Raw genomic sequence first — 15333 nt, 5'->3', positions numbered from 1 at the left:
AGGGCTTGCAAACTATCACGGATTACAAAGGGAAACCATGCCACGAACTGCCCAGTGACGCAAGCCTATCAGACAAGCTAAAATTCTTCTATGCTCGCTCGAGGCAAGCAACACTGAACCATGCATTAGAGCACCAGCTATTCTGGATGACTGTGTGATCTCGCTCTCCATAGCCGATGTGAGTAAGACCATTAAACAGGTTCACAAGGCCACAGGGCCAGATGGATTACCAGGACGCGTACACAGAGCATGCGCTGACCAGCTGGCAAGTGTCTTCACTGACATTTTCAACCACTCCCTGACCCAGTCTGTAATACCTACATGTTTCAAGCAAACCACCATAGTCCCTTTGCCTAGGTAACCTGTCTAAATAACTATCGCCCTGTAGCACTCACATCTGTAGCCATGAAATGCTTTGAAAGGCTGGTCATTGCTCATATCAACTACATCAGTCCAGACACCCTGGACCCACTCCAATTTGCATACCGCCCCAACGCATCAAAAGATGATACAATCTCTATTGCACTCCAAACTGCCCTGTCCCACCTGGACAAGAGGAACACCTATGTGAGAATGCTGTTCATCGACTACAGCTCAGTGTTCACACAGCTAACCAAGTCTGGAACCAACAGGACCCTAAGGACCCTGAATAGGACCCTGAATAGCTTCTACCCCCAAACCATAAGACTGCTAAATAGTTCCACATTTTGTTGTGTTACAGCCTGAATTCAAAACTGATTATTTTATTTGACCCATCTACACACAATACCCCATAATGACAAAGTGAAAACATGTTTTTAGAAATTTTAGCAAATTGAATGAAAATGAAATACAGAAATATCTCATTTACATAGGTATTCACACCCCTTTGCTATGGCACTCCAAATTGAGCTCAGGTTCATCCAATTTCCTTTGATAATCCTTGAGACGTCACTACAACTTGGAGTCATTCTGTGGCCAATTCAATTGTTTGGACATGACTCAGAAAGAAACACACCTGTCTAAATAAGGTCCCATAGTTGACAGTGCATGTCAGAGCAGAAACTATACCATGAAGTCCAATAAACTTTTTCCAAGAGCAAAGTGGTCTCCATCGTTGGGAAATTGAAAAAATATGGAACTACCCAGACACTGTCCAACCAAACTGAGCCACCGGGCAAGAAGGACCTTGGATGGGAAGGTGACCAAGAACCTAGTGACCACTCTGACAGAACTACAGAGTTCCTTGGCTGAGTTGGGAGAACATGCCAGAAGGACAAGTCTCTACAGCACTTCACCAATCTGGGCTTTATGGGAGAGTGGTCAGATGGAAGCCACTCTTGAGAAAAAATCTCATGACAGCACGCCTGGAGTTTGCAAAAAGGCACGTGAAAGACTATGAGATTCTGTGGTCTGATGAGACAAAAATGTTACTCTTTGGCCTGAATGCAAAGCGCTATGTCTGGAGAAAACACCATCCCTACGGTGAAGCATGGAGGTGGTAGCATCATGCTATGGGGATGCTTTTCAGCGGCACGGACTAGGAGACTGGTAAGGATAGAGGGTACAATGAATGGGGCAGCAGGGTAGCCTAGTGGTTAGAGCGTTGGGCTAGTAACCGAAAGGTTGCAAGTTCAAATCTCCGAGCTGACAAGGTACAAATCTGTCGTTCTGCCCCTGAACAAGGCAGGGGTTCCTAGGCCGTCATTGAAAGAATTTGTTCTTAACTGACTTGCCTAGTTAAATAAAGGTCAAATAAAATGGAGTCAAATACAGGCAAATTCTTGATGAGAACCTCCTTTAGAGTGCAAACAACCTTAGACTGGGGGCATAGATTTACATTCCAACAGGACAATGACCCCAAGCATACATCCAAAGCAATGCTGGAATGGCTTCAGAACAATAATGTGAAAGTCCTTGAGTGACCCAGTCAAAGCCCAGACTTGTATCCCATTGACAATCTGTGTAAAGACTTGAAGATTGCTGTTCACAGCTTCCCCATCTAACTTAACAGAACTTGAGAAAATCCCCAAATCCAGATGAGCAAAGCTGATACAGCTGATACAGATTATTATCAAAGATGACTCAAAGCTGTAACACAAAGTGTTGACTACTTATGTAAATTAGATATTTCTGGATTTCATTTTCCTTTTTTCTCCCCAATTTCGTGGTATTATTATCATTAGTAAATAACCATCCACAATATGAGAAAGAATTAATTGCTAACATACACTAATATTTGTAGCAAATCATTTCACTGCTACTCAATGTGGATGGGCATGAAACGCTACATTTAAACCATAGTGGAATATGTTTCATTCATTGTAATATGTATAATGTTGCTCAAAACAATGTAAGATTGTTTTGTTAAAGCGTTAGGAAATGGAGGAAGCGGAAGAAACAACTCTTCAAAATGTAACAAACGGAAGTTCATGCAGCTACAGATTTTTTTTACTATACCCTCACAGCCAGCATAATGAGCTTGTAAAGCATTTGTGACGTGACATCTACATTTCGGCCGATTTGTTAAACAAAGGCTACAAGGAAGCCGGGGGCACTGGTTCTGTGTTTCAACCCCTTGATAACAATAGCAAGCAGGCGCTGGTGGGAGGCAGTGCTCTCATGGAAATGAGCAACCAAACCAACAATGTAGCTCCTAATYTCTTCAGAGAGGGGAATCGGTTACACAGCAGTATGCACCCCTGAAAGCTTTTCATTAGAAACAGTGTGCTATTGAAACACTAACCCTAAGCCCCTCCCCACGCTTACGAGCACACGCACACGCACACACACACACATACCCCTAGTGTGTAGCCACAGGGTCTCCTCATACATGGGCCAGATACAAGGTATCCCCGACAACAGAAGGGTAGATGTAAGTGGGGTAAGGGGTAGTTATAGCCGGGCTAGGTGGTGGTATGGGGGGCTAGGCAGTGGGGCAGGGGGTGGTATCGGGGGGGTGGGGTATGTGGGCAGGGGGTTGGTATGGGGTGCCTAGGCCTCAATGCATGGGATTAGAGTTAATGTGCCCTCCCTGGGTTATAATCTCTTCAGAGGGGGACTTTGTTTGAGGGCTTGAGGGCAGTAAGATAAGTATCTATTACAGAAACTCCCCTCTTATCCCACCCCTCAACAACCTCCCCCTCTTCAGAATTGAAGCACAAAACACTTGCCTCTGTGCCTCCATGTCTTCTGATACCCCAAACCCCAAAAGCAAGTGCTGCTGCCCTTTTCGACTAACCTGGAATTAAGGGCTAAAGCCTTATGGAGAGTAACCAGGACCGATATTTACTCCATCTGTAGGCTGCAAAGTGAGGAGGTTGATGTAGATCAAAGGAGGCTTAGAAAACAAGTGAGGATATTACCATTAAAAAAAAAGTGTTCTCACAAGTTTAATTTCTTGTGTTTGGGGAGGAGGAGTCATAATGTGAGAGAGGAACTATGGGGTCCAAAGCTGAGGATTTAATTAAGTGTAATCTTGTTATATTACCCCCATGTATAAGGAAAATATTTTATTATGCATTGAGTAATCTTAAGACCATCCCAACAGCTGATATAAGTACCCATTTAAGAACCAAGTTAACTTGGTAAAACTCACCCTACTGTTGCTGTTAAAAAGATAAAAAAAAGTGAAGATACAACATTTGTAGCACAAAATGGCAGTTTAATATCAAACTATTTACTAAAATATAAATAATGTGCAAAACAAAACAAGCTTGATCAGAGGCATGTTCAGACTGAGAGAATACTGACAACTTGAGAAAAAACACACGATGCAAAGTCATGGCACATCAATTAACTCTTGTTTCAACATCTTATAAAACAGCCACTTCATTGTGAACTGACTATTCTATGCCAATAATCTGTTATTGTTTTGTCCTTCAATAGAAATACAATGTAAATACTGAGGGTAAAGTTATACAAAACAACATCCCTTATTAACCAACTGACAACAACGGAATGCAATTAACATATAAACATGGCACTTCAAATCTGGAATGTCAAATCAGCCCTCGCAACGAGAAATAATGTTTGCATTCCACCTGCTTGTTAAATTTGTTCGCTTTCATAATTAAACATGGTGTGAGAAAAAGGCAAGCAAAATTCAAATACAGACTAAATTGAAAGAACAAGACAAAAATCAATGCAGCATGCAAAATAGCTCCATATGTAAAGTTTTTGTAACATTTTGTCTCTCAAGAATAAAATGAGACTTTTTAAATTGAATAAAATGACAATCAAATAATGTTTGGAGATTGATTGTATTGTAGCAAAGTGATAAAAAAAAAAAAAACAGGTCAATAGTTAGAGCTCTCTACGCCATAAAAGCATACATACAGTGCAGAAAGTATTCAGACCACTTGACTTTTTCACATTTTGTTACATTACAGCCTTATTCTAAAATTGATTAAATAAATAAAAATCCTCAGCAATCTACACATAATATCCCATAATGACAAAGTGAAAACAGGTTTTTAGAATGTTTGACAAAAAAAAAAAGAAAAAAAGTATTTACAGTTGAAGTCGGAAGTTTACATACTCTTAGGTTGGAGTCATTAAAACTCGTTTTTCAACCACTCCACAAATTTCTTGTTAACAAACTATAGTTTTGGCAAGTCGGTTAGGACATCTACTTTGTGCATGACAAGTAATTTTTCCAACAATTGTTTACAGACAGATTATTTCACTTATAATTCACTGTATCACAATTCCAGTGGGTCAGAAGTTTACATATACTAAGTTGACTGTGCCATCAAACAGCTTGGAAAATTCCAGAAAATTATGTCATAGCCTATCAGAAGCTTCTAAAGCTAACTGACATAATTTGAGTTAATTGGAGGTGTACCTGTAGATGTATTTTAAGGCCTACCTTCAAATTCAGTGCCTCTTTGCTTAACATCATGGGAAAATCAAAAGAAATCAGCCAAGACCTCAGAAGAAAATTGTAGACCCACACAAGTTTGGTTCATCCTTGGGAGAAATTTCCAAACGCTTGAAGGTACCATGTTCATCTGTACAAACAATAGTACGCAAGTATAAACACCATGGGACCACACAGCAGTCATACCGCTCAGGAAGGAGATGTGTTCTGTCTCCTAGAGATGAACGTACTTTGGTGCGAAAAGTGCAAATCAATCCCAGAAAAACAGCAAAGGACCATGTGAAGATGCTGGAGGAAACAGGTACAAAAGTATATTTATCCACAGTAAAACGAGTCCTACATCTACATAATCTGAGAGGCCGCTCAGTAAGGAAGAAAGCACTGCTCCAAAACAGTTTGCAACTGCACATGGAGACAAAGATCTTACTTTTTGAAGTAATTTTCTCTGGTCTGATGATACAAAAATAGAACTGTTTGACCATAATGACCATTGTTATGTTTGGTGGAAAAAGGGGGACGCTTGCAAGCCGAAGAACACCATCCCAACCATGAAACACGAGGGTGGCAGCATCATGTTGTGGGGGTGCTTTGCTGCAGGAGGGACTGGTGCACTTCACAAAATAGATCGCATCATGAGGCAGGAAAATTATGTGGATATATTGAAGCAAAATCTCAAGACATCAGTCAGGAAGTTAAAGCTTGATCGCAAATGGGTCTTCCAATGGACAATGACCCCAAGCATACTTCCAAAGTTGTGGCAAAATGGCTTAAGGACCTCAGTCAAGGTATTGGAGTGGCCATCACAAAGCCCTGACCTCAATACTAAAGAAAATTTGTGGGCAGAACTGAAAAAGCGTGTGTGAGCAAGGAGGCCTACAAACCTGACTCCGTTACACCAGCTCTGTCAGGAGGAATGGGCCAAAATTCACCCAACTTATTATGGGAAGCTTGTGGAAGGCTACCCGAAAGGTTTGACCCAAGTTAAACAATTTAAAGGCAATGCTACCAAATACTAATTGAGTGTATGTAAACTTCTGACCCACTGGGAATTCGATGAAATAAATAAATGCTGAAATATTCTATCACTATTATTCTGACATTTCACATTCTTAAAATAAAGTGGTGATCCTAACTGACCTAAGACAAGGAATTTTTACTCGGATTAAATGTCAGGAAATGTGAAAAACTGAGATTAAATGTATTTGGCTAAGGTGTATGTAAACTTCCGACTTCAACTGTACATAAGTATTCAGCCCCTTTGCTATGAGACTCGAAATTTAGTTCAGGTGCATCCTGTTTCCATTGATCATCCTTGAGATGTTTCTACAACTTGATTGTAGTCCACCTTTGGTAAATTCAATTGATTGGACATGATTTGGAAAGGCACACACTTGGTCCCACAGTTGACAGTGCCTGTCAGAGCAAGAACCAAGCCATGAGGTCGAAGGAATTGTCCGTAGAGCTCAGAGACAGGATTGTGTCGAGGCACAGATTTGGGGAAGTGTACCAACAAAAGTCTGCAGCATTGAAGGTCCCCAAGAACACAGTGGCTTCCATCATTCTTAAATGGAAGATGTTTGGAACCACCAAGACTCTTCCTAGAGCTGGTCAGGGAGGTGACCAAGAACCTGATGGTCAATCTGACAGAGCTTCAGAGTTCCTCTGTGAAGAATCTTCCAGAAGGATAACCATCTCTGCAGCACTCCACCAATCAGGCCTTCATGGTAGAGTTGCCGGATGGAAGCCACTCCTCAGTAAAAGGCACATGACAGCCCACTATGAGTTTGCCAAAAGGCACCTAAATACTCTCAGACCATGAGAAACAAGATTCTCTGGTCTGATGAAACCAAGATTGAACCCTTTAGCCTGAATGCCAAGCGTCACATCTGGAGGAAACCTGGCAACATCCCTACGGTGAAGCATGGTGGTGGCAGCATCCTGCTGTGGGGATGTTTTTCAGCGGTAGGGACTAGGAGACTAGTCAGGATTAAGGCAAAGATGAACGGAGCAAAGTACAGAGAGATCCTTGATGAAAACCTGTTCCAAAGCGCTCAGTACCTCAGACTGGGGCGAAGGTTCACCTTCCAACAGGACAATGACCCCAAGCACACAGCCAAGTCAACACAGGAGTGGCTTCAAGTCTCTGAATGTCCTTGAGTGGCCCAGCCAGAGCTCAGACTTGAACCCGATCAAACATCTCTGGAGAGACCTGAAAATTGCTGTGCAGCAACGCTCCCAGTCCAACCTGACAGAGCTTGAGAGAATCTGCAGAGAAGAATGGGAGAAACACCCCAAATACAGGTGTGCGGTCATCCCCAAGAATAATCGATGCTAGAGGTGCTTCAACAAAGTACTGAGGAAAGGGTCTCAATACTTATGTAAATGTGATATTTCCATTTAAAAATAATAATAAATTAGCAACATTTCTAAAAACCTGTTTTTGCTTTGTCATTATGGTGTATTGTGTGTAGATGATTAGGGGGAAAATCTATTTAATAATTTTTAGAATAAGGCTGTAATGTAACAAAATGTGGAAAAAGTCAAGGGGTCTGAATACTTTCCGAAGGCACGAGACATACAAGCATACATACCATAAAAGCATACATTCAAATTCAAATAAACATACACTGACTGAACATGTACTTATGTCATCATTGCATGTTGGGGAATTTGGTTACCTACTTTCTCAGCGTGAGAATTTCCTGGGTCTGAATGCGGGGACGATGAGTTGATGGGGTGCTAGTGCCACCTTTTCCTCCTCTACAGGGGCTAGCTCCTCCGCTGAGCCCCACTTCTTCTTGGACTGGAACAACGAGGTCAACTTCCTGTTCCTGCTGCGGTCTCTGGCCTGGGCCACATGGAACTCAGGGAATTCTGATGTAACAAAATACGGACCACCATAGCTGTATAATACAAAAAGTGCTATCTATAACCTAAATGGGGTTTTCAGCTGTCCCCATAGGAGAACCCTTTGGAGAATCATTTTTGCTTCCAGGTAGAACTTTTTTCAGTTCCATGTAGAACCCTCAGTGAAAAGGGTTTTACATGGAACCCAAAAGGGTTCTCCTATGGGGACAGCCGAATAACCCTTTTAGGTTATAGACAGCAACTTATTTTCTAAGAGTGAATGTAAGGCTGAAACCTAACTGTAAGAGTGACCTTTTCGTGCTCTGTTCAGATCTTAAGAAAGCCACACACACTGTTCATTTCTGCATTTAGACAACATTTCAGAGACATTGGAGTCAAAAAGAAGAGAGTAAGAGACACTCACGTATCTCCTCTGGAGCTGCTCTGTCATCCTCTGTAGGCTCCCTGGTGTTCAGGTACTGGCATGCAAGATGGCCACTGTAGTCCCGGAGGTTCTCCTTCGCATCTGAGAGAAGAGGAAAGACATGTCAAACATTGACTCAGAAATTTCTTTGGGGGGGAAAAAAGGCAATCGATGGCAGATTGATAATAGCTGACCTGTTGCATTGATACCCCATTGTTTCACGTCAGATGGCGTCACTCCTATACAACACTCGTCCCTCAACCAATCTATATTGTAGGACGTGGAACTCATCTCTAAAAATCACGATTATGCTCATCCGCCTAACACTAGTTACTAATTCTGAAAATCACTCCGCTCTCAGTAGCTATGACGCACTGGCTACTATGACAAACCATGCTCGATCAGCTGAGCAAACTTGCTCCAGCTAGCAGTCTAGTGCAAGCTTGTTTGAATGGCCATATGGTAGCTAGTTTGTCAGCTTGTTGATGAAGTTGTATTGCACCAAAGTTATGTAACTGTTCTCAGAAATCACCATGTATCTCACTCTGACAGCTGGCACTATGTCTCGCAACTTTATAACATTTGTCCAACGCGATAAATCGCAGAGAGCAGTCAGCTGTCCTGTAGAACTCGGCGCACTAATCACGGGAAAACAGGGTTATCATGAAAACAAATGTATCCATTAGCTAGTACTTCACTAAACTAGCTAGCTAGCGGAAGTACTCCACGTTTAGTGTGTTAACGGGCGTTGTTAGCATCCCTGCCATCCATTTTATACGGATTGATTGGTATCATGGCGCAGGAGAAGATGGCTGATGTTTAACGTGCTCCTAACCAACTGTGTTTTTTTGTTCGTTTTTTTGCGTTGTTTGTAACTTTTTTTAATTTTTTTACTTATTCTGTACATAATGTTGCTGCTACCATCTCTTATGACCGAAAATAACTTCTGGTCATCAGAACAGCAATTACTCACTACTAACTGGCAGAAGCTTTTTCTTCCTTTAAAACTTCTTATGGCTGAGATCCCGTTAACGGGATCGACTTGACAACAGCCAGTGAAAGTGCAGGGCGCCAAATTCAAACAACAGAAATCTCATAATTAAAATTCCTCAAACATACAAGTATTTTACACCATTTTAAAGATAAACTTGTTGTAAATCCAGCCAGTGTCCGATTTCAGAAAGCACACCAAACGATTATGTTAGGTCAGTACCTAGTCACAGAAAAACACAGCCATTTTTCCAGCCAAAGAGAGGAGTCACAAAAAGCAGAAATAGAGATAAAATGAATCACTAACCTTTGATGATATTCATCAGATGACACTCATAGGACTTCATGTGACACAATACATGTATGTTTTGTTCGATAAAGTTCATATTTATATCCAAAAATCTTAGTTTACATTGGCGCGTTATGTTCAGTAATGTTTTGCATCCAAAACATCTGGTGATTTTGCAGAGAGCCACATCAATTGACAGAAATACTCATAATAAACATTGATAAAAGATACAAGTATTATACATGGAACTTTAGATAAACCTCTCCTTAATGCAACCGCTGTGTCAGATTTCAAAAGAAATTTACGGAAAAAGCACACCATGCTATAATCTGAGTACAGCGCTCAGAGCCCAAACAAGCCATACAGATATCCGCCATGTTGTGGAGTCAACAGAAGCCAGGAATAGTATTATAAATATTCACTTACCTTTGATGATCTTCATCAGAATGCACTCCCAGGAATCCCAGTTCCACAATAAATGTTTGTTTTGTTCGATAACGTCCATAATTTACGTCCAAATACCTCCTTTTTGTTCGCACGTTTAGTACAGTAATCCAAATGCGCAGGCACTAGGTCCAGACAAAGTCAAAAAATTCCATTACAGTTCGTAGAAACATGTCAAACGATGTATAGAATCAATCTTTAGGATGCTTTTAACATAAATCTTCAATAATGTTTCAACCTGAGAATTCCTTTGTCTTCAGAAATGCGATGGAACGCAGGCCGCTCTCACGGGAGAGCGCATGGTCAGCTCATGCCAGGCACCTGACTCAAAGAGCTCTCATTCCCTCACTATTCACAGTAGAAGCCTCAAACAAGGTTCTAAAGACTGTTGACATCTAGTGGAAGCGTTAGGAAGTGCAATATGACCCCAAAGACACTGTATATTCGATAGGCAAACCTACAAACCTCAGATTTCCTGGTTGGATTTTTTCTCAGGTTTTTGCCTGCCATATGAGTTCTATTATACTCACAGACATCATTCAAACAGTTTAAGAAACTTCAGAGTGTTTTCTATCCAAATTGACTAATAATATGCATATCTTATTTACTCTGGGCACCTTATTCATCCAAGCTACTCAATACTGCCCCCAGCCATAAGAAGTTAACGAGTCCGATGAGCCCGACATGAAGGACATATTGCTTTCCCAGGAACAGGCCCAAATACCCGTCATTTTCGTGAAGAGAAGACGAAAAAAAAGAGGACGGAGGTCGGGCTGCCTTCTGAGAATTTGTAGGCGATCGCATAAACCCTCACTGCCTTCCGTTCTACTAGCTAACATGCAATCATTGGAAAATAAATCGGTGACCTACGAGGAATATTAAACTTCCCACGGGACATTAAAAACTGTAATATCTTATGGTTCACAGAGTCGTGGCTGAACGACGACATTATCAACATACAGCTGGCTAGTTATACGCTGTATCGGCAGGATAGAACAGCGGCGTCTGGTAAGACAAGGTGGGACAGACTATGTACAGTTGAAGTTGGAAGTTTACATACACCTTAGCCAAATACATTTAAACTCAGTTTTTCACAATTCCTGACATTTAATCTTAGTAAAAATTCCCTGTCTCTGGTCAGTTAGGATCACCACTTTATTTTAAGAATGTGAAATGTCAGAATAATAGTAGAGAGAATGATTTATTTCAGCTTTTATTTCTTTCATCACATTCCCAGTGGGTCAGAAGATTACATACACTCAATTAGTATTTGGTAGCATTGCCTTTAAATTGTTTAACTTGGGTCAAACCTTCGGGTGCTATCCACCAAGCCTCTCTCCACAAATAAGTTGGAGTGAATTTTGGGCCCATTCCTTCCTGACAGAGTGGTGTAAGACTGAGTCAGGTTTGTAGGCCTCCTTGGCTCCGCACACTCTTTTCAGTTTCTGCCCACCAAATTTTTCGTATAAGTATTGAGTCAGGGCTATGTGATGGCCACTCCAATAAACTTGACTTTGTTGTCCTTAAGCCATTTTGCGCACAACTTTGGAAGTATTGCTTGGGGCTCAATTGTCCATTGAAGACCCATTGTGACCAAGTCTTTAACTGTCCTCGACTTGGATGGCTTGAGAATGTTGGGCTGTCGAAGTAGTGCCACATAATTTCCTGCTCCATCTGATGCCGATTGTTTTGTGAAATGCACCAGTCCTCCTGCAGCAAAGGCACCCCACAACATGATGTTGCCACTCCGGTGCTCGACGGTTGGCGATGGTCTTCTTCGGCTTGCAAGCCTCTCCTCTTTTTCTCCAACATAAACGATGGTCATTATGGCCAGAACAGTTTCTATTTTTTATTTCACAGCCAGAAGGACAATTCTACAAAAAGTATGATCTCTTGTCCCCATGTGCATTGCAAACCGTAGTCGGGCTTTTTATATGGCGGTTTTTGGAGCAGTGTGGCTTCTCCTCTACTGAGCGGCCTTGCTGAGCGGACATAACTATAAGGTTATGTCGATATAGGACTCCGTTTTACTGTGGATATAGATACTTTTGTACCTGTTTCCTCCAGCATCTGAACAAGGTCATTTGTTGTTGTTCTGGGATGATTTGCACTTTCGCATCTTCCGGACTACAGGAAAAGTAGGACCGAGACATGCCCCATTCTCATTGACGGGGCTGTAGGGCAGTTGAGAGTTCAAGTTCCTTGGTGTCCACATCACACAACAAGAAACTACATGGTCCAAGCACAACCTATTCCCCTCAGGAGACTAAAAAACTTGGCATGGGTCGTCAGATCCTTCAAAAGGTTCTACAGCTGCACCATCGAGAGCATCCTGACTGTGTGCATCACTGCTGTCTATAACTGCTGCGGCTCTTACCGCAGGGCACTACAGAGGTAGTGCGTAGGGCACCAATACATCAGTGGGGCAAAGCTTCCTGCCATCCAGGACCTCTATACCAAGCGGTGTCAGGTAAGGCCCTAATATTGTCAAAAGACTCCAGCCACCCCTAGTCATAGACTGTTCTCTCCGCTACTGCACAGCAACTACGGTACCGGAAGCGCCAAGTCTAATCAAGAGGCTTCTAAAACAGTTTCTACCCCCAAGCCATAAGACTCCTGAACATCTAATCAAATGGCACCCAGACAATTTGCATTGCCCCCCCACGCCCACCCACCCCCTCTTATGCCGCTGCTAACTCTCTGTTATTATCTATGCATAGTCACTTTAATAACTCTACGTACATGTATATATCACCTCAATTACCTTGACTAACTGGTACCCCCGCACATTGACTCTGTACTGGTACCCCCTGTATATAGTCTCGCTATTGTTATTTTACTGCTGCTCCTTAATTACGTGTTCCTTTTATTTCTTATTCTTATTCATATTTTTTTAACTACATTGTTGTTTAGGGGCTTGTAAGTAAGCATTTCACTGTAAGGTCTACAGCTGTTGTATTTGGTGCATGTGCCTAATACAATTTGATTTGATTTGAGACTTGCGAGCTAACTATTACAATTTTCGTGCACATTTCAAATTTAATAAAAACTGACTCTACAACCACAAAACATCTTAACTATATGTAGAATTAGGTAGTGAAGACTTGCTCATGAAAAAAAACATCAATATTAGCTACAGGTTTATAATTTTGGGTCAGATTAACTGACTCTTTTGAGGATGAAAGGGGGCTCAGTGGATGAAGTCACCTTGGTAAATGTTTTTGAATGTGAGGACAGCATATTGTAGCCAAATTTCTTTTTAGCTATTCCATGAGTGTTTGCGAGTTATCAGACAGATCAGTGCAGACAGCCGTCGCGGTATCTGACGTGAGACAATGATTGATACCCTTCATTCCACACCCCAAAGACAAAAAGCAAGTGAGTTAACTTTCCCTGTCATTTACCATATTTTCCAATGAGCAGCTCCAAAATGTTTCGATGGCCATGCAATGCTGCAATATGCAGGGGTGTATAGCCCTGCAAAACAAAATGGGCAAAATCATGCAAATGTGTCTATACTGTATGTTCCCCACCAAAAACATTGGGGGAAAATGCAAATGGGATAACACAGCTATTTGAACATAACCTCTGATGTCTCTCTGTGTTCAGGGTTCAACCATGGAAAAATGTACAAGGCGTTTTAATACCTACCCCCTAGTGTTTCCCATGGCCCCAACACAGCCAATGAAAACATGAAAGGAGAGAATATACAAATTACCAGAGGTTATGGCAACAAAACCTAATGACCAAATACATAATCGGCTAGTAATTCTCTGAAAATTGCCATAGTTGTGAGTTTGGCACGGTAATACATTCAGACAGTGTTTTGGGGAAAGAACAGTATGTGGCTTGATATATTAGTAGAGACTGTGTGTGTGTGTGTGTGTGTATGTGTGTGTGTGTGTGTGTGTGTGTGCTCCTATACACATCTAGATGTGTATAAGATGTGTGTGTGTGTGTGTGTGTGTGTGTGTGTGTGTGTGTGTGTGTGTGTGTGTGTGTGTGTGTGTGACTACTGTAATGCATTCGCAAAGCGGTATCTTCACAGGAACCATTATGATGCAGCATAACATCTAACCCGGCTGCAACCCAGAGGCTGCCTGGCCAGCCTCCAAATAGTGTATACAGACAACAACATACAGTACCTATTTAACCAGATCACTTCCTGTGTATGATACACTTAGATGAAAGAGTTACTCACATGCTGAAAGAAAATAAAAGCAGGAGTAATGTTATTACCTGTACAGTAAGACAATATTTTGTAACAGACCATTCCAATTTCTGATACAGAAGAATGGGAGAAACTCCCCAAATACAGGTGTGCCAAACAGGAGTCAATCCACAAAACAATAACCTGTCCCGGGGCTGCAGTTGAAAATGAGCCGGCTTGCTATTTTACTGAAATTTTGATTAATGTGCACTGTTGTAAAAATACAAATTAACTCAAACTCAAGTCCCTTTTGAGTAGTGCAACAACTTTTTATTTAACGTAGTTTTAAGATTTTGTCATGAAGAGCACATGTTCAACTTAATAAAAAAACATATTTTCCCATGCCTATTAACTACCTAATAAAATAACAGGGATGACAAGTTCATCTTAAATCAGCCATGTCTTGTGACAGGGGGAATGGAAGCTTGTTGTGTGTAACACAACAGGAATTAAATGCATTCTTCACAAAAAATATTGAAATTGTTGATTTCTAGCCTGTCTATATATGGGTAACATGGTTGACATGTTATGCTCGACCCACTCAGTTTTCCACCACAAAACACCAGCAAATTGCCAAAAATAATAGAATCAGCTCACCTGATTTTACACTATTATTTGACTATTAGATGTTCAATGTTTCTTTTGAAAATAAAATCTCTCTTAAAACGAGAGTTCAGTTCACATAACAGGGTTGACCTTAAAATGAGGGCCATCATTATTATTTATTTATTTTTGATTAATATTAACATGAAATAAATAACAATCTTCAGAAATTACTTTGTCACAGCAACAAAATAACTAGGGCTTTAAAATTATATTGAAAACTTGCAGAAATGTTGGGATTAAGTGGGTTAAAATCTTCCTATAAGTCACAGAGGGTGCACAGAAGAACATTTCAAAATGCAAATTTTGGCACTTTAGCAAGCCTTTATTCATATAGAAAATCTGATTTATTGAATTCTCCATGTGGTCTGTATTTATGGGCACTTCATTTAATATAACAGGCTTTTAAAATTAAATATTGGTGCACAATGTCTACTTAAAATATCAAAGGGACGCAAAAGGAACTCACTTCGTGGAACGACCCATGGTGTACCTCCTATATATACAGTGGGGCAAAAAAGTATTTAGTCAGCCACCAATTGTGCAAGTTCTCCCACTTAAAAAGATGACAGAGGCCTGTAATTTTCATCATAGGTACACTTCAACTATGACAGACAAAATGAGAAAAAAAAATCCAGAAAATCACATTGTAGGATTTTTTATGA

General features: G+C 41.0%; 1 protein-coding gene across 1 annotated transcript in view; it reads right to left on the bottom strand.

The window, feature by feature from the left end:
* Positions 1-3622: 3622 nt before the first annotated feature.
* The window catches only part of LOC111966741 (ankyrin repeat domain-containing protein SOWAHC-like), a 29071-nt gene continuing 17360 nt past the window's right edge, over positions 3623-15333 (bottom strand). The window contains exons 9-11 of the mRNA XM_070444578.1: positions 13260-13332; positions 8133-8234; positions 3623-7735 (exon numbers count right to left, since the gene is read on the bottom strand). Coding sequence (XP_070300679.1) covers positions 7548-7735; positions 8133-8234; positions 13260-13332 — 363 coding nt within the window. The 3' untranslated portion in view covers positions 3623-7547. The remainder of the gene's footprint in view (positions 7736-8132; positions 8235-13259; positions 13333-15333) is intronic.

The sequence above is a fragment of the Salvelinus sp. IW2-2015 genome, linkage group LG7, assembly GCF_002910315.2.
Source record: "Salvelinus sp. IW2-2015 linkage group LG7, ASM291031v2, whole genome shotgun sequence".
Taxonomy (NCBI): Eukaryota; Metazoa; Chordata; class Actinopteri; order Salmoniformes; family Salmonidae; genus Salvelinus; species Salvelinus sp. IW2-2015.
This window is presented reverse-complemented; position numbering and strand designations above follow the sequence as displayed.